Source organism: Coregonus clupeaformis, chromosome 17 (genome assembly GCF_020615455.1).
Source record: "Coregonus clupeaformis isolate EN_2021a chromosome 17, ASM2061545v1, whole genome shotgun sequence".
Lineage (NCBI taxonomy): Eukaryota > Metazoa > Chordata > Actinopteri > Salmoniformes > Salmonidae > Coregonus > Coregonus clupeaformis.
Genome location: NC_059208.1, coordinates 20,923,272 through 20,948,588, shown reverse-complemented (window position 1 = coordinate 20,948,588; position 25,317 = coordinate 20,923,272). Strand labels below are relative to the sequence as shown.

General features: G+C 42.9%; 1 protein-coding gene across 1 annotated transcript; it reads left to right on the top strand.

Moving 5' to 3' along the window:
• The first annotated feature begins 2,091 nt into the window (after positions 1–2,091).
• LOC121585473 (tumor necrosis factor receptor superfamily member 11B-like) lies at positions 2,092–22,134 on the top strand. The gene is made up of 6 exons (XM_041901816.2): positions 2,092–2,225; positions 9,903–10,272; positions 16,593–16,808; positions 19,046–19,270; positions 20,416–20,627; positions 20,941–22,134. The coding sequence occupies exons 1-6, from the start codon at positions 2,178–2,180 to the stop codon at positions 21,118–21,120; spliced, it is 1,251 nt and encodes a 416-aa protein (XP_041757750.2). The 5' UTR covers positions 2,092–2,177; the 3' UTR covers positions 21,121–22,134.
• Positions 22,135–25,317: the final 3,183 nt, after the last annotated feature.

The window sequence follows — 25,317 nt, the reverse complement described above, 5'->3', positions numbered from 1 at the left end:
GTGCCATTTGGGACGCGGTGTCCTGGTATAGAAAGGTAGTAATACAGTAATCAGGGACCAGAGGTTGTAAAGGTCCCATATTGTCTTCCAGCGCTGCAGTTTGAATGGTCTGGTGCGACCCAAGGAGAACAACTATACTTTACAAACTATACAAATGATCACTTCCCAGATTTCCACCTCATAAATCCCAGTCCTACTTTCTCTAATACCTGTACATAGTATTTGCATAGTCAATAACTCTAGGGTGAGAGGAGGTTTAGCCATAATTAATTTGAACTTGATTACAAATACCAGATATACAGTACAGTGCCTTCAGAAAGTATTCACACCCCTTGACTTTTTACATATTTTGTTGTGTTACAGCCTGAATTTAAAATGGATTAAATTGAGATGTTGTGTTACTGGCCTACACACAATACCCCATAATGTCAAAGTGGAATTATGTTTTTATACTTAAAAAAAAATAAAAAAAATATTGAAAAGCTGAAATGTCTTGAGTCAATAAGTATTCGACCCTTTTGTTATGGCAAACCTCAATATGTTCAGGAGTAAAGATGTGCTTAACAAGTCACATAGTAAGTTGCATGGACTCACTCTGTGTGCAATAATAGTGTTTAACATGATTTTTGAATGACTACCTCCTCTCTGTACCCCACACCACACATACAATTATCTGTAAGGTCCCTCAGTTGAGAAGAGTTTTAAAAAAAGCAGACATTGAATATCCCTTTGAGCATGTTGAAGTTATTAATTACACTTTGGATGGTGTATCAATACACCCAGTCACTACAAAGATACAGCTGTCCTTCCTAACTCAGTTGCCGGAGAGGAAAGAAACCGCTCAGGGATTTCACCATGAGGCCAATGGTGACTTTAAAACAGTTACAGAGTTTAATGGCTGTGATAGGAGAAAACTGAGGATGGATCAACAACATTGTAGTTACGCCACAATACTAACCTACATGACAGAGTGGAAAGAATGAAGCCTGTACAGAATAAAAAATATTCCAAAACATGCATCCTGTGGCAAAGAATTTCTTTGCCGCATAAAAATGTGGCAAAGAAATACACTTTATGTCCTGAATACAAAGCTTTATGTTTGGGGCAAATCCAACACAACACATCACTGAGTACCACTTCATATTTTCAAGCATGGTGGTGGCTGCATCATGTTATGGGTATGCTTGTTATAGGCAAGGACTAGAGAGTTTTTTAGGATAAAAACAAACGGAATGGAGCTAAGCACAGGCAAAATCTTGGAGGAAAACCTGGTTCAGTCTGCTTTCCAATAGACACTGGGAGACAATCCAGGTGTGCAAAGCTCTTAGAGACTTACCCAGAAAGACTCACAGCTTTAATTGCTGCCAAAGGTGATACTAACATGTATTGACTCAGGAATGTGAATACTTATGTAAATTAGATATTTCTGTATTTCCTTTTCAATAAAATTGGAGAGAAAAAAACATCTAAAAACCCGTCTTTTCACTTTGTCATTATGAGATATTCTGTGTAGATGGGTGAGATTTTTTAATATTTTGAATTCAGGCTGTAACACAACAAAATGTGGAATAAGTCAAGGGGTATGAATACTTTGTGAAGGGACTCACTGTACAGTATATGACGTTCTGTCTGTAATATACCAGGAAATATGTTAGGTATTTTTTATGGATATGGTTCATCCTCTGTGAGGTTGTTGTCTTCTCAAGATGGGCTTGACACATGTCACCCAACCTCTCTCTGGACCAATCCCTTGTCTTCCCCGTCCAGGGAAGGAGACAACAATAACCAATATATTAGGCATTACAGGTATTAGGCAAGAATGATCAATGCCCTGCTTTGTTCATGTAATTATTTTAATAAGTATTTTTTAAATAACTTATTAGGCTATTGGTTCATATGAGTTAACGGCATGATAAATCAAATTGTAAACAATTAATTTTAATTTCCATTGCTAGGCCATAAGTGGATGTTCTAAAAACCTGCCTCTGTAGTATACGTAAGTGATGACGCAATCATAGCAAGTATGCATTTATTTTAGGGAGAAACCCTGTAAGAAAGCAAAGCGAAGAAGCCCGCTAGTCGTAATGCCACCAAAGTGGGTGGGCACACTTCCTAAGTATAAGTATGGAAACAACCTCGTCTCGTCCTAACGGATTTCTACAACAGAGGAGACAGAGATGAGCGCTCACATTATGAGACCACAGCCAGCAATGAAATTATATGTGGTGAGTATTTTACCTTCACGTTGTTTATATTATCCGTGGACTATGTTTGACGAGGGGGTTTATTCTAACGATTGAATAGATTATTTCAATGAGTGAATTGTGAGATTAGAACAGTGTGCCGATGAACGATAAATGCCGGTTGTATTCGATGCGATGCGCTGTTCTTCAACAAAACGCAGCACAGGTAGGTAGTCTGTTCTGTGTTTTAAAGCATCTTTGATGATAGAAGCTCTTCGTCTTTGGTGAAGGGGAGACTAATATTAATAGAAATGAGAAGTTTCAAACGTTGATTGTTTTGAAACAAGCGAACTAGTCGTTGTATGGACGAAAGTTTTGATCAAATTGCTATTAAATATTTCCTATTTTGTATTTTAATGTAAACTAAGTCAATAATGTTTATTATGAGGAATGCGTCATTGACTATTATAAATAGTATCGGCTTCATAGGGCCTAATCGCCAACATGCAGCAATATTTCTCGACCACATGACTCTTCTGACCAGGTGTGTATTGTATTTAAACTCTCTCCTTCTTTACCTTTGTGTGTCATGACTGAATTTGTTTCGAGCTGAATTTGCATAGCTTGTTGGTTAATGATGGTTCCCAACCTTACACATAATGTGTTTAATTTTCCTAAACCAATACAAAAAAAGGAACCATGTCCTGCAGTAGTATATATTTTAATAAGTCAATAGGCTAATGGAGTTGAAATGTAGGTCATGTTTTGTTTCTTGTAGGACCAATTTTAAGTGAATCAGGATTCCATAGATAGTGAGCGACTGCTGTGAGAATTTATCCTATAAGTGCTTTCTTCTGGTCCAACTGCGTGTTAGTACTCAGGAGATGATGTGCCATAATAATGCTAGGTTATTACACTGCTAGTAGTGTAGTGCACCTCTTCTCACCTCTCTGTTTTGGTACAGAAAGCACAGTTGTTTCCTTTTATGTGTTTTGCATGCTTCTTCCTATCTGGGCCTCATAAAGTGGTTTGCATATGTCCATGTTGAGATCTGTATCAGATAGGAACCAGTAGAGAACTTGTATGAAAATAACATTATTCAATTTTCATTGAACTCTTTATATAGTCTGTGTGTGTGTGTTATTCTTAAATCATTGATACACAGATATACACTGTGTCTGATATGATAGGCTACACTTGCCTCCTGTGTAAATGAATGCAGGTGATATTCATTTGTAAGCAGAGCCATGGAGCCATTCTTCTATGGGAATTGTTCTGCATGTGGCTTGTTATCTTTGAACCCTTTATCTTTATGCTCTGAGCTCGGTGGTGTCTGCACTCGGTGGTGTCAGTTAGAGACAACTTCCCCAAAATTAGCCGTTCACGAGGTGACAGAGAGACAGAGAGAGGTGCGTCAAAAGGTCACCTTGTAACGCCCTGCAGAATAAACACAATTCTGGGTTTTTGTCAAATACTGAGGCTTTACACAAAGACACACACACACACACACACACATACACACACACACACACACACACACACACACACACACACACACACACACACACACATACACACCACCTAACGTTTTTTAAGAAAGGAACACTTCATCCTGCAGGGAAGCTTCTGTACAGCGACTACAGTAACTTCCTCTTTTATATCAGCAGTAGTAGTGATGCAGTCAGTAGAGTGTTGTGTTTGTGTCATAACAGTCTACTCTAATAACATTGAAACACTGAGACACATTGTTTCTATCCTCTTTCTCTACTCTTCTAGTTGTTGTCAGATACTGTGGAAATTATTACAGGAACACCTTTCTATTTAGAGTTTATATACACTACCAGTCAAAATGTTGGACAAACCTACTCATTCAAGGGGTTTTCTTTATTTTTTACAATTTCTTACATTGTAGAATAATAGTGAAGACTTCAAAACAATGAAATAACACATATGGAATCATGTAGTAACCAAACAAATATATTTTATATTTGAGATTCTTCAAATAGCCACCCTTTGCCTTGATGACAGCTTTGCACACAACTGGCATTCTCTCAGCCAGCTTCATGAAGTAGTCACCTGGAATGCATTTCACTTAACAGGTGTGCCTTCTTAAATGTTAATTTGTGGAATTTCTTTCCTTCTTAATGCGTTTGAGCCAATTAGTTGTGTTGGGACAAGGTAGTGGGGGTATACAGAAGATAGCCCTATTTTGTAAAAGACCAAGTCCATATTATGGCAAGAAAAGCTCAAATAAGCAAAGAGAAACGACAGTCCATCATTACTTTAAGACATGAAGGTCAGTCAATATGGAACATTTCAAGAACTTTGAACGTTTCTTCAAGTGCAGTCGCAAAAACCATCAAGTGCTATGATGAAACTGGCTCTCATGAGGACCGCCACAGGAATGGAAGACCCAGAGTTACCTCTGCTGCAGAGGATAAGTTCATTAGAGTTACCAGCCTCAGAAATTGCAGCCCAAATAAATGCTTCACAGAGTTCAAGTAACAGACACATCTCAACATCAGCTGTTCAGAAGAGACTGTGTGAATCAGGCCTTCATGGTCGAATTGCTGCAAAGAAACCATTACTAAAGGACACCAATAAGAAGAAGAGACTTGCTTGGGCCAAGAAATACAAGCAATGGACATTAGACCGGTGGAAATGTGTCCTTTGGTCTGGAGTCCAAATGGAAGATTTTTGGTTCCAACCGCCGTGTCTTTGTGAGACGTGGTGTGGGTGAACGGATGATCTCTGCATGTGTAGTTCCCACCGTAAAGCATGGAAGAGGAGGTGTGATGGTGTGGGGGTGCTTTGCTGGTGACACTGTCTGTGATTTATTTAGACTTCAAGGCACACTTAACCAGCATGGCTACCACAGCATTCTGCAGCGATACGCCATCTCATCTGGTTTGGGCTTAGTGGGACTATCATATGTTTTTCAACAGGACAATGACCCAACACACCTCCAGGCTGTGTAAGGACTATTTTACCAAGAAGGAGAGTGATGGAGTGCTGCATCAGATGACTTGGCCTCCACAATCCCCCGACCTCAACCCAATTGAGATGGTTTGGGATGAGTCGGACCGCAGAGTGTAAAAAATAGTAAAAATTAAGAAAAACCCTGGAATGAGTAGGTGTGTCCAAACTTTTGACTGGTACTGTATATATATCAGACACAGTTTAGCTGGAAATGTTTATATTATCTTTCGTTAATCATTAACCCACATGACTGTGCCAAACTCCTGCTACAGCCTCCCACTCATAATTCCTAAACTGTTAGATGGAACGCTGCAGAAATCAGAGGCAGAGGCAGTGAAACATAGGGTATGACTCTCTGCTATGGCTGCTACTGTTTTGCTTTAATACTTGGCTACCTGTGTGTACTGTTACATGTTTCTAAAAGTTAGTGGGTGGGTTTATTAACCCAAATATTTATTGTAAGAGTTGAGCATGTCAGATTGTCATTATGTACAACACAGGCTTATTAAGTTGTAATGTCTCATGGCATGTGTATGTTATTATGGCTAGCTGCCCATCTCATCTGCTCATAGCTGGGGTCGTTGATGGTTTTATGATTTCACTGAGAGGAGCTGTTTGATGCCAGGCCTCCCACTAGTAGAGTGCTTTTCTCTGCATCCCAAATGGTACCCTAGTCCCTATATAGTGCGCTACTTTTGACCATGGCCTATAGGGCTTTGGTCAAAAGTAGTGTGCGCTATGTAGAGAGTAGGGTGCCATTTGGGACGCAACTTTTGAGGCCTATAATGGGGGGGATTTTACAGCAGTCAATTTAGATAGAGGTCAGTCTGTTGGTGTGTTTGATGCCTCTAAAGAGCTGAAATCCCCTCCTGCACACCAGTACTGACTCCATCGATCTATCGCTCAGCTCTCCGGCCTTCTGATCCTCCATTGAAACAGGCCTAGCAGTACATACCATGTAACCGACCCTGTTATCCAAAGGCACGCACCGCTATGCGTGCATACGTTTGGTCCTCCATAGTCTTGTGTTGCTTGACATGATTTGCCGAATTTAGAACGGCTGGAGGCGAGTCTACTTTCTGCTGAAGTGTGCATTCGTTCAGTACTTCCCACAAATCTAAAAGCATTGGATCGGTGCAGGGATGGGCTAGTGGGAATCTGCACCATATTTCACCAGTCATCTCCTTTCAAATTAGTTAAAAGGGCAGTGCAGTCAAAAATGTGCTTTTCCAGTTTTTTTAATGATATTTCCACACTTTGAGGTCGAAATAACACTCTCAAATTATGAAAATTATGATATTGTCCTTTTTAGTATAAGAGCTTTTTTTTTTTTTTTTTTGCCTGCAACTCTTCCCAAGTCCTTAGTGTACAAGAGAAAGTAGTGCAGTATGTTTTCTGTCAATAGACCTGGTAAAATAATGGTTGATAAACAACCCTAATGGGGGCCCTATAAAATCTGTGATTTTTTTCCCCAAATTCTGTTTATGTTTTTTCCGTTTTTTAGTTTTTCACTCTCAAAATAACAATTGTTCATAGAGGAACAACAACATTTGATGTTCTGAGTCCATGTTAATGCTTACATCGCATCAGAATACCTTTTTTTTTTCTTCAGGTCTGGAACAATTTTGATTGTTTTGTGTAATTCCTCTTTAATGGGGCATCTGGCCCTTTAAATGCATATGTCTAGCGAGTGAAGAACGTGCGGTCTAACACGCCGGTCTAGCAATGGTTCTGTACTGCTCCTGCTCATTTCATGGCAAAGTTAGCAAATAACAAATTATAGATACAAATTACATCTACTCATTAAATACTTCTGCCAGGTAAGCCTACTTTGCAGTTAACATTTAATTGAGAATGTTTTTGGGGAAAGTATTTCTGTCAACCCACAAGACGGTTATCACATCAACTGGCTACACACGGAGTGATAGACAAACGCTCACACCACACAGACAGACAGGGGCAATATTGCTGGAAATTAATTGGCAGATATTGTTTTTGGTTGAGCTTTTTAAGCCAATAGTGGCTAACCAGGGGTGGGATAATGTCAATGTTGCGTTGATTAGATAGTAGCTGGGAGCTCGCGGTGTCTGATACTTGTGAGGTTTGTTTATGACAGTTTGCATTGGAACACGTCAAAATTGCAAGTACTTTCAAATTGTTTGGGGAGACACTCATAGGTGGGCTGCGTGCTACTGGTAGCTGGGGATCGACCAGTTGGAGACCCCTGCTCGAGTCTAGACGATCCTATCCGCCAATCAGGGCCGTGTATGTAAACAAATAAAAATATGTATTGACGCCCATACGATCGGACTGCGCATTTCAATGGCAAAAGGATGCTCAGGGATATAAATGATCAAAAATATATTTGGAGTTATTTACATGAAATAAACAAACACAGTGATTTATTAGACATACAGTGATGATTTTAAAAAATAACATTAAAAAGACTGCATTGGGGCTTTAAGGGAAGTGAACAAGTGCACACTTTAGGAGGAAGGAGAGATAATTAGGACATAGCCTAGGTGTGCGTCTCACGTCTCAAATGGCACCCTATTCCCTATGTAGTGCACTACTTTTGACCAGAGCCCTACTGCACTATATAGGGAATAGGGTGCCATTTGGGGGACGCAGACTAGGTCCTCCAGTGCGTTCCTCTCAGTCAGCTGCCGGGTGTGTTCCTCCTCACTGCTTAAAGCAGGAAATTATACACATCGAAATGACTGTCTGTCATACCTCCGGGGTAGATGGTGGTTTAGGTTGAATATGGAAAGCGATTTAGGCTACAGCAATTTAGTTAGAGGAAGTAATATTTTGACTTGAAATCACACTCCATGCCCTGAGTTAGTTAGAGGAAGTAATATTTCGATTTTAAATCACGCTCCTACCCTGATTTCAACGCTCGTGTCATTCAGCGGTTTGGACACTGACGAGCTGAATAACATCTCCTTGACTGACTACTGTGTAATACACTAGCAAACTCTTTATGCATCCCAAATGGCACCCTATTCCCTATAGAGTCCTATGGGCCCTGGTCAAACGTAGTGCACGATGAAGGGAATAGGGATATATTTGGGACGCAGCCTCTTGTCTGATTGAGGGGATGTACGTTCCCTCTCAGCCTCTGTCTGATTGAGGGGATGTACGTTCCCTCTCAGCCTCTGTCTGATTGAGGGGATGTACGTTCCCTCTCAGCCTCTGTCTAATTGAGGGGATGTACGTTCCCTCTCAGCCTCTGTCTAATTGAGGGGATGTACGTTCCCTCTCAGCCTCTGTCTAATTGAGGGGATGTACGTTCCCTCTCAGCCTCTGTCTAATTGAGGGGATGTACGTTCCCTCTCAGCCTCTGTCTGATTGAGGGGATGTACGTTCCCTCTCAGCCTCTGTCTGATTGAGGGGATGTACGTTCCCTTTCAGCCTCTGTCTGATTGAGGGGATGTACGTTCCCCCTCAGCCTCTTGTCTGATTGAGGGGATGTACGTTCCCTCTCAGCCGGCGAGCGGCCACAGGAGTCATCCTATGTGACTTCCCTTCAGATGATCAGAACATTGTAATTGTGGGCGACAGAGCAGCGTGTAATTTTGGTCTAGAGTGCTGTAGCAGAATGTCATTGAATGGTGACTTCCAACTGAATGGTGAAAGGTTAAAAGTTCAACAACGTCTTTATTCCAGAACTTCCATGTACAGAATGCACAGGGGCATTCCCCAGGAGTAAAATAAAATTGGCTTGGTAAATCAGGCTCCTCCCTACTTTTTCAGTCTCCATGCTCCATGTTTATTTGGCCTGCAGCCAGTATAGGTCACCCCAGGCCAGTATAGGTCACCCCAGGCCAGTATAGGTCACCCCAGGCCAGGAAAGTATAGGTCACTCCAGGCCAGGCCAGTATAGGTCACCCCAGGCCAGTATAGGTCACCCCAGGCCAGTATAGGTCCCCCCAGGCCAGTATAGGTCACCCCAGGCCAGGCCAGTTTAGGTCACCCCAGGACAGTATAGGTCACCCCAGGCCAAGATTTGCTGAGGGACATTGCTGACTGGACACAGTGTTTTTCATGGCAGTGGGGTAGGGGGAAGTCCACGGAGGGAGAATTGACATCTGGGCCACAGCGGTGAAGGCTGCTGCCTTGCTTACTGCTGCTTTACACTGTCAATCACAGACAAGCTTCTATTTAGTACTGCCTGGTTTCTGGCTTCATATAACACTCAGTCACTCAGTCGATCACTAGAGGCTTGGGTTACACCCGGTCAATCACAACAAGAAAAGCCTGAATGCTTAGTGTCTCTGGCATCAGCTAGGCTGTAAACATCCGCTCTGTCTAATCTGGGGTTTCTCCTCTCTCCCTTTCTCTCTCTCTCTTTTTCACTCTCTCTCTCTCTCTCTCTCTCTCTCTCTCTCTCTCTCTCTCTCTCTCTTCTCCCTCTTCTCTCTCTCTGTTCTCTGACTCTCTCTTTATCTATCTGTATCTCTCTCTCCTCTTCTCTCTCTCTCTCTCTCTCTCTCTCTCTCTGTTCTCTCTTTCTGTTTCCCCACTCTTTCTCCCCCCCCCTCACTCTCTCTCTTCCCCCTCACTCTCTCTCTTCCCCTCTCTCTCTCTCTCTCTCTCTGTTCTCTCTTTCTGTTTCCCCACTCTCTCTCTCTTCTCCCCTCACTCTCTCTCCCCCCTCCCTCTTTCTTCCCCCTCACTCTCTCTCTCTCTCTCTCTCTCTCTCTCTCTCTCTCTCTCTCTCTCTCTATTTCTCCACAGCTCTTCACCATTTCCTTCTCCTGGGCGTCCCACGAGGTCCGACCCCCCAAGTACCAGCACCACGACCCCTTGACCTCTGAACTCCTCCTGTGTGACCAGTGTCCGCCCGGCACGGCCGTCCTGACCCACTGTACCGCCGACACCCCCACCGCCTGCTCGCCGTGCCCCGACCGGTCCTTCTCAGAACACTGGCACTGGGGCGACAGCTGCCAGTACTGCACGACGGTCTGCAAGGAGAGGCAGCTGGTGAGGCAGGAGTGTAACAGCACCCACGACCAGCTGTGTGAGTGTGTGCCAGGCTACCACCTGGTGGTGGAGTTCTGCATCAAACACACCCCCTGTCAACCTGGCTACGGCGTGGCGGCTCTAGGTAGGTGATATATGTGTAATTACAATGAACAAATGAATTAATTAATTGATTGACTGAAATTATGTTTTGAGATGCAAATGAAACTATGGTGCTGGAGTCTCTTTTTCATTATTTAACTACTGTTGGTTTATTTAACTTGGCTGAAGGTCTTCCCTCTCTTTTAATTATTACTTCCAGTTATATACTCATACATAATGGTTTGCAAATGTTATTCGTAGTCAGCCCATGTCCTCAGAGGGGGAAGTGTTTACTCAGCCTGTGGTAGGTCTAATCAGTCTATAATATAATAGTACTGTACTCTACATCACCCAGAATCCACTGGTGTATGGTCCTGACCTGTTCTGTTCTCTATGAGAGCCAACTGGTAGTAATCAGTGTGTTGGCAGAGGGCCAGAAAGAGACAGAGCTGTGAGTGGCAGGCCTAGTCATCAGACAGAATAACTCTGCTGCCTGGTTGTTATCATCACCAGGATCTCTCCTCTCTTGTCAGATCACTCAGAGGTTATGTCCCAAATGACACCCTATTCCCTATATCGTACACTACATTTGACCAGAGCCCTATGGTCAAAAGTAGTGCACTAAATAGGGAATAGGGTGCCATTTGGGACACTACCAAAGCTAAGCAGGATCAAGATCACGCCAGACACTAAACTACGTCTTTGTAATTTGTACTTCGTTCTCACTGGCCTCCTTCCCCTCCTTTTAATCATAACGTTCCTCAGCCTTCAGTCCTGGTTTGTGATTCAGACGTATTCCAGGCCAGATGAGGAGAGAGGAGATGAGAAGAGGAGGGGAGAGGCTGAGAGAGAGGGGAGAGAAGAGGGGTGAGGAGAGGTGAAGAGGAGGGAGGAGAGGGGAGAAAAGAGGGGTGAGGAGAGGTGAAGGAAAGGAAAGGAAAGAAGAGAGAGCGGAGGAAAGAAGAAGGGAGGAGAGAGGAGAAGAGTGGAGAGGAGGGTTTTGTTTCTGGCCAGAATTTTACTAGCAATAGTCTGTTGAACGTCTCTGTGAGAGATGATGAATAGAAACATGTCAGATTCTATTGGAGACAGACTGGTTCAGCTCCATCTTTCCTCTCTGTCTCTGTGTCACAGTTAGACTGGTTCAGCTCCATCTTTCCTCTCTGTCTCTGTATCAGACAGTTAGACTAGTTCAGCTCCATCCTTCCTCTCTGTCTCTGTATCAGACAGTTAGGATGACTCTTTTTAGCTTGAGTTCTTCTTTTTAGCTTGAGTTCTTCTTCTTGAGTTCAGCTTCTACAAAGTATGGTTCCTTATACAGCAGAGTGAAATGATGAGTAAAGAGTCAGTGGTCGGTCCAGGTCTATCCAGTCAGTGGTCGGTCCAGGTCTATCCAGTCAGTGGTCAGTCCAGGTCTATCCAGTCAGTGTTCGGTCCAGTTCTATCCAGTCAGTTATCGGTCCAGGCCTATCCAGGCAGTGATCGGTCCAGGTCTATCCAGGCCAGGGGTAACAACAGGATAGACCTAGTCCTTGCCGATGACGAGCATAATTGCGAACAGGCTGCATGATTTGGAATATTTTTTATTCTGTAAAGGCTTCTTTATTTTCAGTCTGTTATTTACAGTGCCTTGCAAAAGTATTCATCCCCCTTGGCGTTTTTCTTGTTTTTTTGCATTACAACCTGTAATTTAAATGGATTTTATTTTTATTTCATGTAATGGACATACACAAAATAGTCCAAATTGGTCAAGTGAAATAAAAAAATTATTTCAGAAAATTCAAAAAAATAAATAACGGAAAAGTGGTGCGTGCATATGTATTCACCACCTTTGCTATGAAGCCCCTAAATAAGATCTGGTGCAACCAATTACCTTCAGAAGTCACATAATTAGTTAAATAAAGTCCACCTGTGTGCAATCTAAGTGTCACATGACCTGTCACATGATCTCAGTATATATACACCTGTTCTGAAAGGCCCCAGTGTCTGCAACACCACTAAGCAAAGGGCACCACCAAGCAAGCGGCACCATGAAGACCAAGGAGCTCTCCAAACAGGTCAGGGACAAAGTTGTGGAGAAGTACAGATCAGGGTTGGGTTATAAAAAAATATCAGAAACTTTGAACATCCCACGGAGCACCATTAAATCCATTATTAAACAATTGAAAGAATATGGCACCACAACAAACCTATTAATATGAAGGCGAAAGAAACGCACACCTATATAGGCGAGGTGCTGGCTAACGGAGTAGAACACTTGAAACGTTGGTTATTAGGTTATTAAATTATTGCGTCTGAGCTCCTAGAGTGTGAGACTCTCCTTTTCTTATTCAACCACAACAAACCTGCCAAGAGAGAGCCGCCCACAAAAACTCACGGACCAGGCAAGGAGAGCATTAATCAGAGGGCAACAGAGAGACCAAAGATAACCCTGAAGGAGCTGCAAAGCTCCACAGTAGAGATTGGAGTATCTGTCCATAGGACCACTTTATGCCGTACACTCCACAGAGCTGGGCTTTACAGAAGAGTGGCCAGAAAAAAAGCCATTGCTTAAAGAACAAAATAAGCAAACACGTTTGGTGTTCGCCAAAAGCCATGTGGGAGACTCCCCAAACATATAGAAGAAGGTACTCTGGTCAGATGAGACTAAAATTGAGCTTTTTGGCCATCAAGGAAAACGCTATGTCTGGCGCAAACCCAACACCTCTCATCCCCCCGAGAACACCATCCCCACAGTGAAGCATGGTGGTGGCAGCATCATGCTTTGGGGATGTTTTTCATTGGCAGGGACTGGGAAACTGGTCAGAATTGAAGGAATGATGGATGGCGCTAAATACAGGGAAATTCTTGAGGGAAACCTGTTTCAGTCTTCCAGAGATTTGAGACTGGGACGGAGGTTCACCTTCCAGCAGGACAATGACCCTAAGCATACTGCTAAAGCAACACTCAAGTGGTTTAAGGGGAAACATTTAAATGTCTTGGAATGGCCTAGTCAAAGCCCAGACCTCAATCCAATTGAGAATCTGTGGTATCACTTAAAGATTGCTGTACACCAGCGGAACCCATCCAACTTGAAGGAGCTGGAGCAGTTTTGCCTTGAAGAATGGACAAAAATCCCAGTGACTAGATGTGCCAAGGTTATAGAGACATACCCCAGGAGACTTGCAGCTGTATTTGCTGCAAAAGGTGGCTCTACAAAGTATTGACTTTGGGGGGATGAATAGTTAAGCTCGCTCAAGTGTTTTTTTTGTCTTATTTCTTGTTTGTTTCACCCCAAAAAATATTTTGCATCTTCAAAGTGGTAGGCATGTTGTGTAAATCAAATGATACAACCCCCCCCAAAAAAAATCCATTTTAATTCCAGGTTGTAAGGCAACAAAATAGGAAAAATGCCAAGGGAGGTGAATACTTTCGCAAGCCACTGTATGTTATTATTTTGGAGTAACTACAATGTTGTTCATCCATCCTCAGTTATCTCCTATCACATCCATTAAACTCTGTAACTGTTTTAAAATCACCACATGGCCTCATTGTGAAATCCCTGAGCGGTTTCCTTCTTCTCCGGCAACTGAGTTAGGAAGGACGCCTGTATCTTTGTAGTGACTGGGTGTATTGATACACTACCCAAAGTGTAATTAATAACTTCACCATGCTCAAAGGGATATTCAACGTTTTTTTTGTTTTTTTACCCATCTACCAATAGGTGCCCTTCTTTTTGCGAAACCATTGGAATACCTCCCTGGTATTTGTGGTTGAATCTGTGCTTGAAATTCACTGCTCGACTGAGGGACCTTACAGATAATTGTATGTGTGGGGTACAGAGATGGGGTAGTCATTAAAAAATAATGTTAAACACTATTATTGCACACAGTTATTCCATTCAACTTATTATGTGACTTGTTAAGCACATCTTTACTCCTGAACTTATTTAGGCTTGCCATAACAAAGGGGTTGAGTACTCAGCTTTTCATTATTTGGACCCTGTCCAGTTGAACCAGTATCATACTGTATTCCTGGAGCCCTTCCAGTTGAACCAGTATCATACTGTATTCCTGGAGCCCTTCCAGTTGAACCAGTATCATACTGTATTCCTGGAGCCCTTCCAGTTGAACCAGTATCATACTGTATTCCTGGAGCCCTTCCAGTTGAACCAGTATCATACTGTATTCCTGGAGCCCTTCCAGTTGAACCAGTATCATACTGTATTCCTGGAGCCCTTCCAGTTGAACCAGTATCATACTGTATTTTCCAGAGGAAAGACATGATACAGAAAATGAATCACTAGTGGTCACCACCAGGTCTGAAGATCACAATGGAATGTTTTCCAGGGTTGGGGTCAATTCCATTTAATACCCTGTCAATTCAGGAAGTACACTGAAATGCCAATTCCAATTGTCTTCAATGCTTTTCAATAAGGAACATTTTGAATTGGAATTGAAATTTGGTTTACTTTCAAAATTGACTGGAATTGAAATTGAATTTACCCCAACTCTGATTTCTTCATCATACAGCTAGATCTGTTATAACGATCTCAGATGGTTGTTGTGAGGCAGGTTCAGGCACACTTGAGGTCTTTTGACTGGAGCAAGTCTGACCCCAGCTCTTAAATGCATTGTTGCCAATGTGAGGAATACAGTATGATACTGGTGCATTCGGAAACTATTCAGACCCCTTCCCTTTTTCCACATTTTGTTACGTTACAGCCTTATTCTAAAATTGATTAAATTAATTGTTTTCCTCATCAATCTACACACAATACCCCATAATGACAAATCAAAAACAGATGTATTAAAAATAAATAACAGAAATACCTTATTTATATACGTTTTCAGACCTTTGCTATGAGACTCGAAATTGAGCTCAGGTGCATCCTGTTTCCATTGATCATCCTTGAGATGTTTTTACAACTTGATTGGAGTCCACCTGTGGTAAATTCAATTAATTGGACATGATTTGGAAAGGCACACACCTGTGTATATAAGGTCCCACAGTTGACAGTGCATGTCAGAGCAAAAACCAAGCCATGAGGTCGAAGGAATTGTCCGTAGAGCTCCGAGACAGGATTGTGTCGAGGCACAGATCTGGGGAAGGGTACCAAAAAATATCTGCAGCATCGAAGGTCCCCAAGAACACAGTAAAATAAGCCACTCTTGGAGTTTGCCAAAAGGCACCTAAAGACTCTCAGACAATGAGAAACAAGATTCTCTGGTCTGATGAATCCAAGATTGAACTCTTTGGCCTGAATGCCAAGCGTCACGTCTGGAGGAAACCTGGCACCATTCCCTACGGTGAAGCATGGTGGTGACAGCATCGTGCTGTGGGGATGTTTTTCAGCTGCAGGGACTGGGAGACTAGTCAGGATCGAGGGAAAGATGAACGGAGTAAAGTACAGAGAGGTCCTTGATGAAAACCTGCTCCAGCGCGCTCAGGACCTCAGACTGGGGCCAAAGGTTCACCTTCCAACAGGACAACGACCCTAAGCACACAGCCAAGACAACACAGGAGTGGCTTTGGGACAAGTCTCTGAATGTCCTTGAGTGGCCCAGCCAGAACCCGGACTTGAACCCAATCGAACATCTCTGGAGAGACCTGAAAATAGCTGTGCAGCGACGCTCCCCATCCAACCTGACAGATCTTGAGAGGATTTGCACAGAAGAATGGGAGAAACTCCCCAAATACAGGTGTGCCAAGTTTGTAGCGTCATACCCAAGAAGACTCCAGGCTGTAATCGCTGCCAAAGGTGCTTCAACAAAGTATTCAGTAAAGGGTCTGAATACTTATGTAATGAAATATTTCAGTTTTTAATTTTTAATACATTTGTAAAAAAAAGTTTTTGCTTTGTCATTATGGGGTATTGTTTGTAGATTGATGAGAAAAAAATTCAATTTTAGAATAAGGCTGTAATGTAACAAAATGTGGAAAAAGTCATGGGCTCTTAATACATTCCGAATGCACTGTATGGCTTGTCAACCTGAGGATCCATGACCTCTGCTGGTCACTTGTAATTTCATATAGACCTGTGAGTTAATGTTCTTACACAAATATGCCTTGTCATATGCCTTGTCATCTTGTTATCTTTTCTCACACAAATATGCCTTGTCATATGCCTTGTCATCTCTGTGGGTGGTGGGGACCCAAGTCAAAGATCATCCTACTGGATGCATGAAGGACCTTATACTCTCTCTGACTCTCACTTCTTCTCTGTTCTGAAACAGGATGTGGTAGATACCGTTGACACCCATTCTATTAGGAGAGCTGTAGTTTACTCCTCTCTAAACAATGCTACAGAAACTCCACACTTCCACTCACAAAACTCATCTTGGTTCATAAATTGAAGTTTGTTTGTTTGTGTTTCTCCCCTAGGTACACCAGAGGTTGACACAGTGTGTGAGGCGTGTCCGCAGGGCCTGTTCTCCAGCCGGGTGTCTGCCAGCGAGCCGTGTGTGTCCCACAGGAACTGCTCTGAGCTGGGCTTGAAGACCCTCCGACTGGGGACCACCACCCAGGACACACTGTGTGAGAACGAGGCTAAAGGATCTGTCTTGGAGTGCTCCCATCACCACACGCAGTGTCACACTGGTGAGAACATACAGGATAATGGTGATATATGCCAGACGCTCTTATCCAAAGCGATTTACAGTCATGCACGCATACTTTTTTTTGTGTGGGTGGCCCCAGTGGGAATCAAACCCACTACCCTTGGCGTTGTGAGCGTCATGCTCTACCAACTGAGCCACAACACACACACCATGTAATGTTTATTAAAAAGGAGTGAATAATTCTAATCTACAGCACTGCACGACAACCCGGCTCAGCTTCACACTGACTAAAGAGGTTCATGAGTAACTTTGCCTGAGACTAGAAGACTTGTTTTAGCTCCCCAAGAAAATACCTAGGCTTAATCTCAGCGGATAAACTCTTGCAGCAGCAGGCAACAAATGTTCAAACCCAGTTGGTCTCAGCTGCCTACAGCATTTCACCTGAGCAACAGGTTGACGTCATCCCACTAACTCCAGTAACTCCAGCAAGAGCCATGATGTAATGATTAGTGTGTGTGACTGTTGTATCCTGGACCTTGGAAGCTTGGACCAAAGAGGAAACTGAGTCAGTCAAAGAGGAGACATGAGGACATGGGTTTAGGGCAGGGATCATCAACTAGATTCAGCCACGGTCCGTTTTCTTCTTGAGCAGTCGTGGGGCCGGAATATAATTACAGATAATTTGTAGACTGCAAGTTAACCGCAAGAAGCCCAAACAGATATAATATTTCACTAATACATAATCATTTCAAACCTTGCTTACATTTGTATACAATCACATATATCTCTCTATTATGCATGGGAATACTTTATACTTTACTTTAGATTTCCAAAATGTAAATCCCTTGGAGCTGATTTCCTGGTGTTTTTACAGTCTTTTATGTCCAACCATTAATAGTTTTTTGTTTATTTGCTCAGAAAACTTGAGGGGCCAATAAAGAAATACCTGGACCGCAGGCCACCTGTTGGGGAACCCTGGTTTAGGGTCTTACTCAGGCTGAAACCATGAAGAATGCTGCTGAGAACACACACACACACACACACACACACCACAGAACCACAACCCATCAGAGTGAGCCTGATGAGTCTCCCAGGAGACCAAACACAGTACTGAGTTCTCATTCTAGAACCGGAACGATGCACACACACACAGAACAACTGTGTTCCATCACACCAGGTCTGCTGTGTGATGTATCACAGTGAGACGTATCAGGGGGAGGTTGACTTCCACGAGAATGAACTATTCACATTAAACTGAGTTCCTATAGCATGACTAACAACTATCAGAGTAGAACACCCAGAACTGTTACTTTCCCAGGGGAGTGATGCTCTCCTTAACAATTAATTCAGAATTTGTTTTAGTGGGATATGACACCCATACAATTACAATGATTCAGTCATTGTATTTCTATGGTGACACCACAGATTGTTTGCAATGAATTAGAAAATAGTTTGAAGTACAAATGTCAAATTGAGGGGAAAATGTCTTTGCCAACGCTGGATTCAAATCCAAGCCAATGTTCAGTTAGATTAGATTTGAGAAAATGCTGAAAGTCAGATTTGCATCCCAAATGGCACCCTATTCCCTATATAGTGCACTACTTTTGACCAGATCCCTATGGGTCCTGGTCAAAAGTAGCGCACTATAAAGGGAAAGGGGTGCCATTTGGGAGTCGAAGTCTGAACTAAATAAGGAGGAAGGAGGAGAGGCTGTGAGGGAAATGAGTGTGTCGCCGCTGGGATGGAACAAAGAAGTGAGAGGAAGTGATGTTTTCATTATCTGGTCTGGTAATGACTGGACACCCTCCATTACACACACACACACACACACACACACACACCACATAACCACACCACATCAGAGTGAGCCTGATGAGTCTCCCAGGAGACCAAACACAGTACTGAGTTCTCATTCTAGAACCGGAACGATGCACACACACACAGAACACCTGTGTTCCATCACACCAGGTCTGCTGTGTGACGTATCGCAGTGACCCGTATCAGGGGATGTTGAGGTCCATCTCCACAGGTGTTGAGGTCTTCATGTGAACTGGTGCTCGTCATCTGTTCAATAGAGTTAACAAATGTTTATTTGGTATAACCTGACACAGAAAGTCTGTTTCTGGAATAAGATACCATTATGGTCCCAATAGAGCAAACCTAACACATCTGGCTCTTCACACAGGATCAATCAAGATCTCAATGTATCATAAAGAAAACAAGTACGTAAGTACCAGGATGTAACGTCAGTGTCCTCTCTCTCCCTCTCTGTCTCAGACGTGTCGCTGTGTGAGGAGGCCATCTTCCAGTCTCTGGCGTCCCTCCGTCTGTCCTCCGTCCCCCTGGAGCGTCTCCTGGAGAGCCTGCCTGGGAAGAGGGTTGACAGGAAGAGTCTGGAGAGGCTGAAAAAGGTCTGCTCCCCCCAGCAGCAGATACTACTCCTGTTGAGACTCTGGAGAGAACAGAACAAAGATCAGGTTAAACTCTACGGCGTCATTCAAGGTCAGTAGGATCCGTTTAGTAGAGCTCTGCTACTGGCTGCTGCAAATGACTTCCTGTTATGTCCTGAAGACGTTTATCCAGTGAGAGGGTCCTGTTACGTCCTGAGCTCATCATACCTATTATCCAGTGAGAGGGTCCTGTTACGTCCTGAGCTCATCATACCTATTATCCAGTGAGAGGGTCCTGTTATGTCCTGAGCTCATCATACCTATTATCCAGTGAGAGGGTCCTGTTATGTCCTGAGCTCATCATACCTATTATCCAGTGAGAGGGTCCTGTTACGTCCTGAGCTCATCATACCTATTATCCAGTGAGAGGGTCCTGTTACGTCCCTGAGCTCATCATACCTATTATCCAGTGAGAGGGTCCTGTTACGTCCTGAGCTCATCATACCTATTATCCAGTGAGAGGGTCCTGTTATGTCCTGAGCTCATCATACCTATTATCCAGTGAGAGGGTCCTGTTACGTCCTGAGCTCATCATACCTATTATCCAGTGAGAGGGTCCTGTTACGTCCTGAGCTCATCATACCTATTATCCAGTGAGAGGGTCCTGTTATGTCCTGAGCTCATCATACCTATTATCCAGTGAGAGGGTCCTGTTACGTCCTGAGCTCATCATACCTATTATCCAGTGAACCACTGTGAGCGGAAGGTGTCCAGGTTAAGACTGTAGTCACCGTAGTAACCGTTGGAATAGCAACAACAACAAAGAAAATTAAAACGTTCTCCTCTGCTTCTGACTGCATGTGCTGCCGCTGCAGGGAGGGGGGTGTTGCCTAGGCAACCAAAGGCTCATCTGCTACAACACCTTGCTTGTTTCAGCAAGTTGTAGAGTCCATGATAGAGCAGAAACTGAATCAACCGCACGAATGCCCAGCCATCCCGGCTTTAGTCAGCTGTTTGTTCCACAAAACAATAAAACATTATTTGAGGGTTATTTTATTTTCATGATGGTCTTCATCCATAACCGTCGGTTACACGGTTATACGGTAATTGTGCCAGCCCTATAGTCCAGGTGGCTAAGTCGTTTCATTGCTAATATTTCTCCATTACCCTTTCCCTCTATTGTGAGTGTAAGGTGTCCAGGTGTCTAACAGTAGTATCAGTTTTAACCTGAGTTCCTCCTCTACCCTGTTATCTCAGGTGTGAACAACTGTGAGCGGAAGGTGTCCAGGTGTGCAGGTTTGAAGAACCTGACCATGGGTGACCTCCTGACGGTGATGGACAGTCTCCCAGGGGTCCGGGCTCACGAGGAGGACGTCAGGGCCGTGGTCTCCTCATGCCGCTCCCAGCAGTACCTCCTGCAGCTCCTACACCTTTGGAAGAACCAGAACAAGGACCTGGACATCAATAAGGTATTGCTCCGCCACCACCATGCACATTAACATGCCTGCCTTAATCTAGCCAAATACTGAGTGTGGACATTCCTCATATTCCTTTTCTTAATGGATAATTTTCTGTTCTACGCACCAACAACTAGATAAGAATCTCCAATTAGAAGTGTGCTGGTTTTCCCATTTCCGATTGCCTTAGTTTTGACGAAAGGAACACAATGGAAATAAGTAATACTTGATAACTTTGTGTTCTCCTTGATAGTTAAAACAATTACTGTCTGTATTTGTATTTATTTAAATGAACCTAATCAATCAATTAATTAATCAATTAAAGGGTCTGGCCCACAGCCTGAGCAGGCTCCGGCAGCAGGGGGCACCACGCCCGCTCCTCAGGAGCATCAAGAAGATCAACCGGATCATCGCCACCTCCTCCATACACAAGATGTACGAGAAGATGTTCCTCAACATGATCGAGGACGGGACCTGCTTCAAGACCAAACCCTACAACCAATAGGAAGAATGGGACGGGGCTAAGGGGCGCAGATCTGGGTTTCAAACACTTGAAAAATCTAGCATTTGTTTGAGTCTGCCTGGAGTGCAAGATGGGCAGGGTTTGACGTTTTGAGACGTTTCTATTGGTTTATTAATCCAGGCAAACTCAAACAGGGTCAGATAAAGGATTTAAATTAATGTTTAAAGTATTTGCAACCCAGGTCTGATGGGGTGGATCCTAACGTCCACTTACGTCGAATTTTCACTTGGTCTCCCGTTGATATCAATGCATGACTAAGTGAAAATTCAATTTAAGTGTAAATTAGGATTAGTCCTAACTGTGTGAAAAGCAGGGTTGCGGTCAATTTATTTTTCAGTTCGTGAATTGAATTTGAATTAACTCGCTGAATTGACTGAATTGAAAATGGAATTGATCCCAACCCTGACGAAAATAGAAAACTATTTAAAAGTTGTGTATATGTCCACTATTTTTAAGGCGAGGTAGAAGGGGGGGGGATAGGGAGAGGGTCGTCTTGCTTTTTCACTGTTTTAAAAAGAGGAGATTTATTTCATAATGAAATGTTTCCTCATGGATGCGTTCCAAATGGCATACTACTACTTATTTAGTGCACTACTTTTGACCAGGGCCCATTGGGTAGTAGTGCACTATTTAGGGAATAGGGTGCTATTTGGGACGCCCCCCTGCTGTTCTGTGTGGACTGCTGACATGCAAAGCTCTATTGAAACTGTCAAAACATTTCAAACATTGTCAGCTTTTATGAATGTACAAAGGAGTGCAATTTTTTTTATTTAAATGTAATTTTTCTTACCAGATTTGTTTTGTAAAAGCTTGTTTTTTTTTATCTCTATATTACAAAACTGGATTCTGAATGCTGCAGGTTTGAAGTTACAATGTTGTTTGTTTGAAGCCGAAGGGATTTTTTGTAAATCATTTTTGTATAAAAAAGGTATGGATCTTTATTTTGGATTTTTGGTTTGACCGGCCCTTTTTCAAGTCCTTATTTTTGTGAACATTATGTCGAATTATCTGATTAAAATCCATTTGATAAAATTGTTGTATGACTTTTAAAATGATAAGTGTTGTATTTTGATTTCCCCTCACATTTGTGTGGATGTAGAGTCCTAGTGACATTACTGTCCTGCAGTAACCTGAGCCTGACAGAAGTTCCATTGTTCCTGAAACAGACCCCTCCTCCTATTGACTCAGTCTTGTTAAGGGCATTTCAGTCTCGTAGCAATTTGCTTATTAAGAAGCATGACTCAGTCTTGTTACGGGCATTTCAGTCTCGTAAACAATTAGCTTATTAGGAAGCATGACTCAGTCTTGTTACGGGCATTTCAGTCTCATAACAATTTGCTTATTAAGAAGCACGAAATAGCTTACTCGGTATACTGACTCAATAAGGACATGGTATTCATCGCTTGGAAATATCATGGAATGTGAAGGTTCAGTGTACAGCTGACATGTCCACACCTTTACTCACCTGTAAAATGAGTATGTGACAGTTATTCACTGTGTCATCCAGTCTCCCGGAAGGTTATTCACTGTGTCATCCTGTCTCCTGGAAGGTTATTCACTGTGTCATCCTGTATCCTGGAAGGTTATTCACTGTGTCATCCAGTCTCTCCTGGAAGGTTATTCACTGTGTCATCCTGTCTCTCTTGGAAGGTTATTCACTGTGTCATCCTGTCTCTCCTGGAAGGTTATTCACTGTGTCATCCAGTCTCTCCTGGAAGGTTATTCACTGTGTCATCCTGTCTCTCTTGGAAGGTTATTCACTGTGTCATCCTGTCTCCCCTGGAAGGTTATTGACTGTGTCATCCTGTCTCCTGGAAGGTTATTCACTGTCATAATAATCATAATAATAATATGCCATTTAGCAGACACTTTTGTCTGTCTCTCCTGGAAGTTTATTCACTGTGTCATTCTGTCTCTCTTGGAAGGTTATTCACTGTGTCATCCTGTCTCCCCTGGAAGGTTATTCACTGTGTCATCCTGTCTCTCATGGAAAGTTATTCACTGTGTCATCCAGTCTCTCCTGGAAGGTTATTCACTGTGTCATCCTGTCTCCCCTGGAAGGTTATTCACTGTGTCATCCTGTCTCCTGGAAGGTTATTGACTGTGTCATCCTGTCTCTCCTAGAAGTTTATTCACTGTATCATCCTGTCTCTCCTGGAAGGTTATTCACTGTGTCATCATGTCTCCTGGAAGGTTATTCACTGTGTCATCATGTCTCCTGGAAGGTTATTCCCATTCTCACCTCCACTAGTGTGGTCCCAGATCTGTTTGTGATGTCTTCCTAACTCCTAGGGTCATTGTCTCATTGTCAGGCCATTTGTTGCTCATATTGCTCCTCTGTATTTAGTCATAACTACTCTGATCGGGTTACAGCTAGTCTGATCTGGTTACAACTAGTGTGATCTGGTTACAAATAGTCAAATCTGGTTACAACTAGTCTGCTCTGGTTACAACTAGTCTGGTCCCTGTTGGTTTGTGTTCCTTTGTACCTATTGTCATTGTCACGCCATGTGTGGCTCACCTTGCTCCTCAGAAACTAACCATAACTCTTTGGAAGAAACACCTGTTTTAAACCAGAAAGCAGACCCTGTCTAGCCTGATCCCAGACCTGTTTGTGCTGTCTTGCCAAGTCCTATGGTCATTGGCAGCAACAACGACCATAGGAGTTGGTAAGACAGTACAAACTCGATCTGGGACCAGGCTAGACTCGGGTCAGCTGATCTTTTAAAGATATCATAGTAACATGTATAACAATATTATGATCCTCCATAGGAAGTAACCCTGACTCTACATCCTCATGACTGTTCTGCTGTGGTCTCTCTCTCTACATAGGGACCCAGCATCTTTCAACAGTTAGAACTTCCAGATTTTAACTTTAGGAAGTTGTAGTTGTGACCTTTACAGATATGATTATAGAGTTGTTTGGTTGTCATGGAGTGAGTGAGAGAGAGAGAGAGAGAGAGAGAGAGAGAGAGAGAGAGAGAGAGAGAGAGAGAGAGAGAGAGAGAGAGAGAGAGAGAGAGAGAGAGAGAGAGAGAGAGAGAGAGAGAGAGAGAGAGAGAGAGAGAGAGAGAGAGAGAGAGAGAGAGAGAGAGAGAGAGAGAGAGAGAGAGAGAGAGAGAGAGAGAGAGAGAGAGAGAGAGAGAGAGAGAGAGATTTTTTCTCACATGCGCATAATACAACAGGTTTAGACCATACCGTGAAATGCTTACTTACAAGCCCTTAACCAACAATGCAGTTCAAGAAAGAGTTAGGAAAATATTTACTAAGTAAAACAAAATAAAAAGTAACACAACAAAATAACAATAACGAGGCTATATACAAGGGGTACCGGTACCGAGTCAATGGTTAGTCGAGGTAATTTGTACATGTTGGTAGGGGCAAAGTGGCTATGCATAGATAATAAACAGTGAGTAGCAGCAGTGTAAAAACAAATCAATATAAATAGTCCGGATGGCCATTTGATTAATTGTTCTGCAGTCTTCTGGCTTGGGGGTAGAAGCTGTTAAGGAGCATTTTGGTCCTAGACTTGGCGCTCCGGTACCGCTTGCCGTGCGGTAGCAGAGAGAACAGTCTATGACTTGGGTGACTGGAGTTTTTTACAATTTTTTGGGCCTAAGAGTGTGTATGTGTGTGTGATGATGTGTGTGAGTGACTGAGAGAGCAAGACAGATGGATCTAAACTATCCTAATTTCTTCTTAATTAAAGATATTTAATAATAGCCTAGTGGGATACAAATGATATCAGCATTAATATGAATCACCCACCTCAAAACTCTGTTCACTTCTGAGTGTCTTAGCCAGTTGTTTAGGATATATGATTAATTGCATTAGCTGGCAGAACAAGAGGGATGCGTTCCAAATGGCACCCTATTTCCCTTATAGTGCACTACTTTTGACCAGGGCCCATAGGGCAAAGTAGTGCCCATAGGGCAAAGTAGTGCACTAGAGAGGGAATAGGGTGCCATTCGAGCAGTGAGTCAATATAGTACGTACCTTTCTTCTATTGACAGAGGAATAAATGCATGACTGCCAAGGTTGACACATCTGCACAGCATGTCATGCAAATCAGAGATGCTGAAAGATTGTATTATTTACAATGGAAAGTGACCTGTGTTATGACTACCCGGGGACACCAGGCGTGTTATGAAGCTGTTATAATATGGACTAATAGAGGAT

Excerpts from the sequence above, each read along its gene's own strand:
- LOC121585473 (XM_041901816.2), top strand. The coding sequence starts at position 2,178 with ATGAGCGCTCACATTATGAGACCACAGCCAGCAATGAAATTATATGTG. Across the intron at positions 2,226-9,902 it reads CAGCAATGAAATTATATGTG|CTCTTCACCATTTCCTTCTC; the intron begins GTGAGTATTTTA and ends ATTTCTCCACAG. Across the intron at positions 19,271-20,415 it reads ACTCTACGGCGTCATTCAAG|GTGTGAACAACTGTGAGCGG; the intron begins GTCAGTAGGATC and ends CTGTTATCTCAG.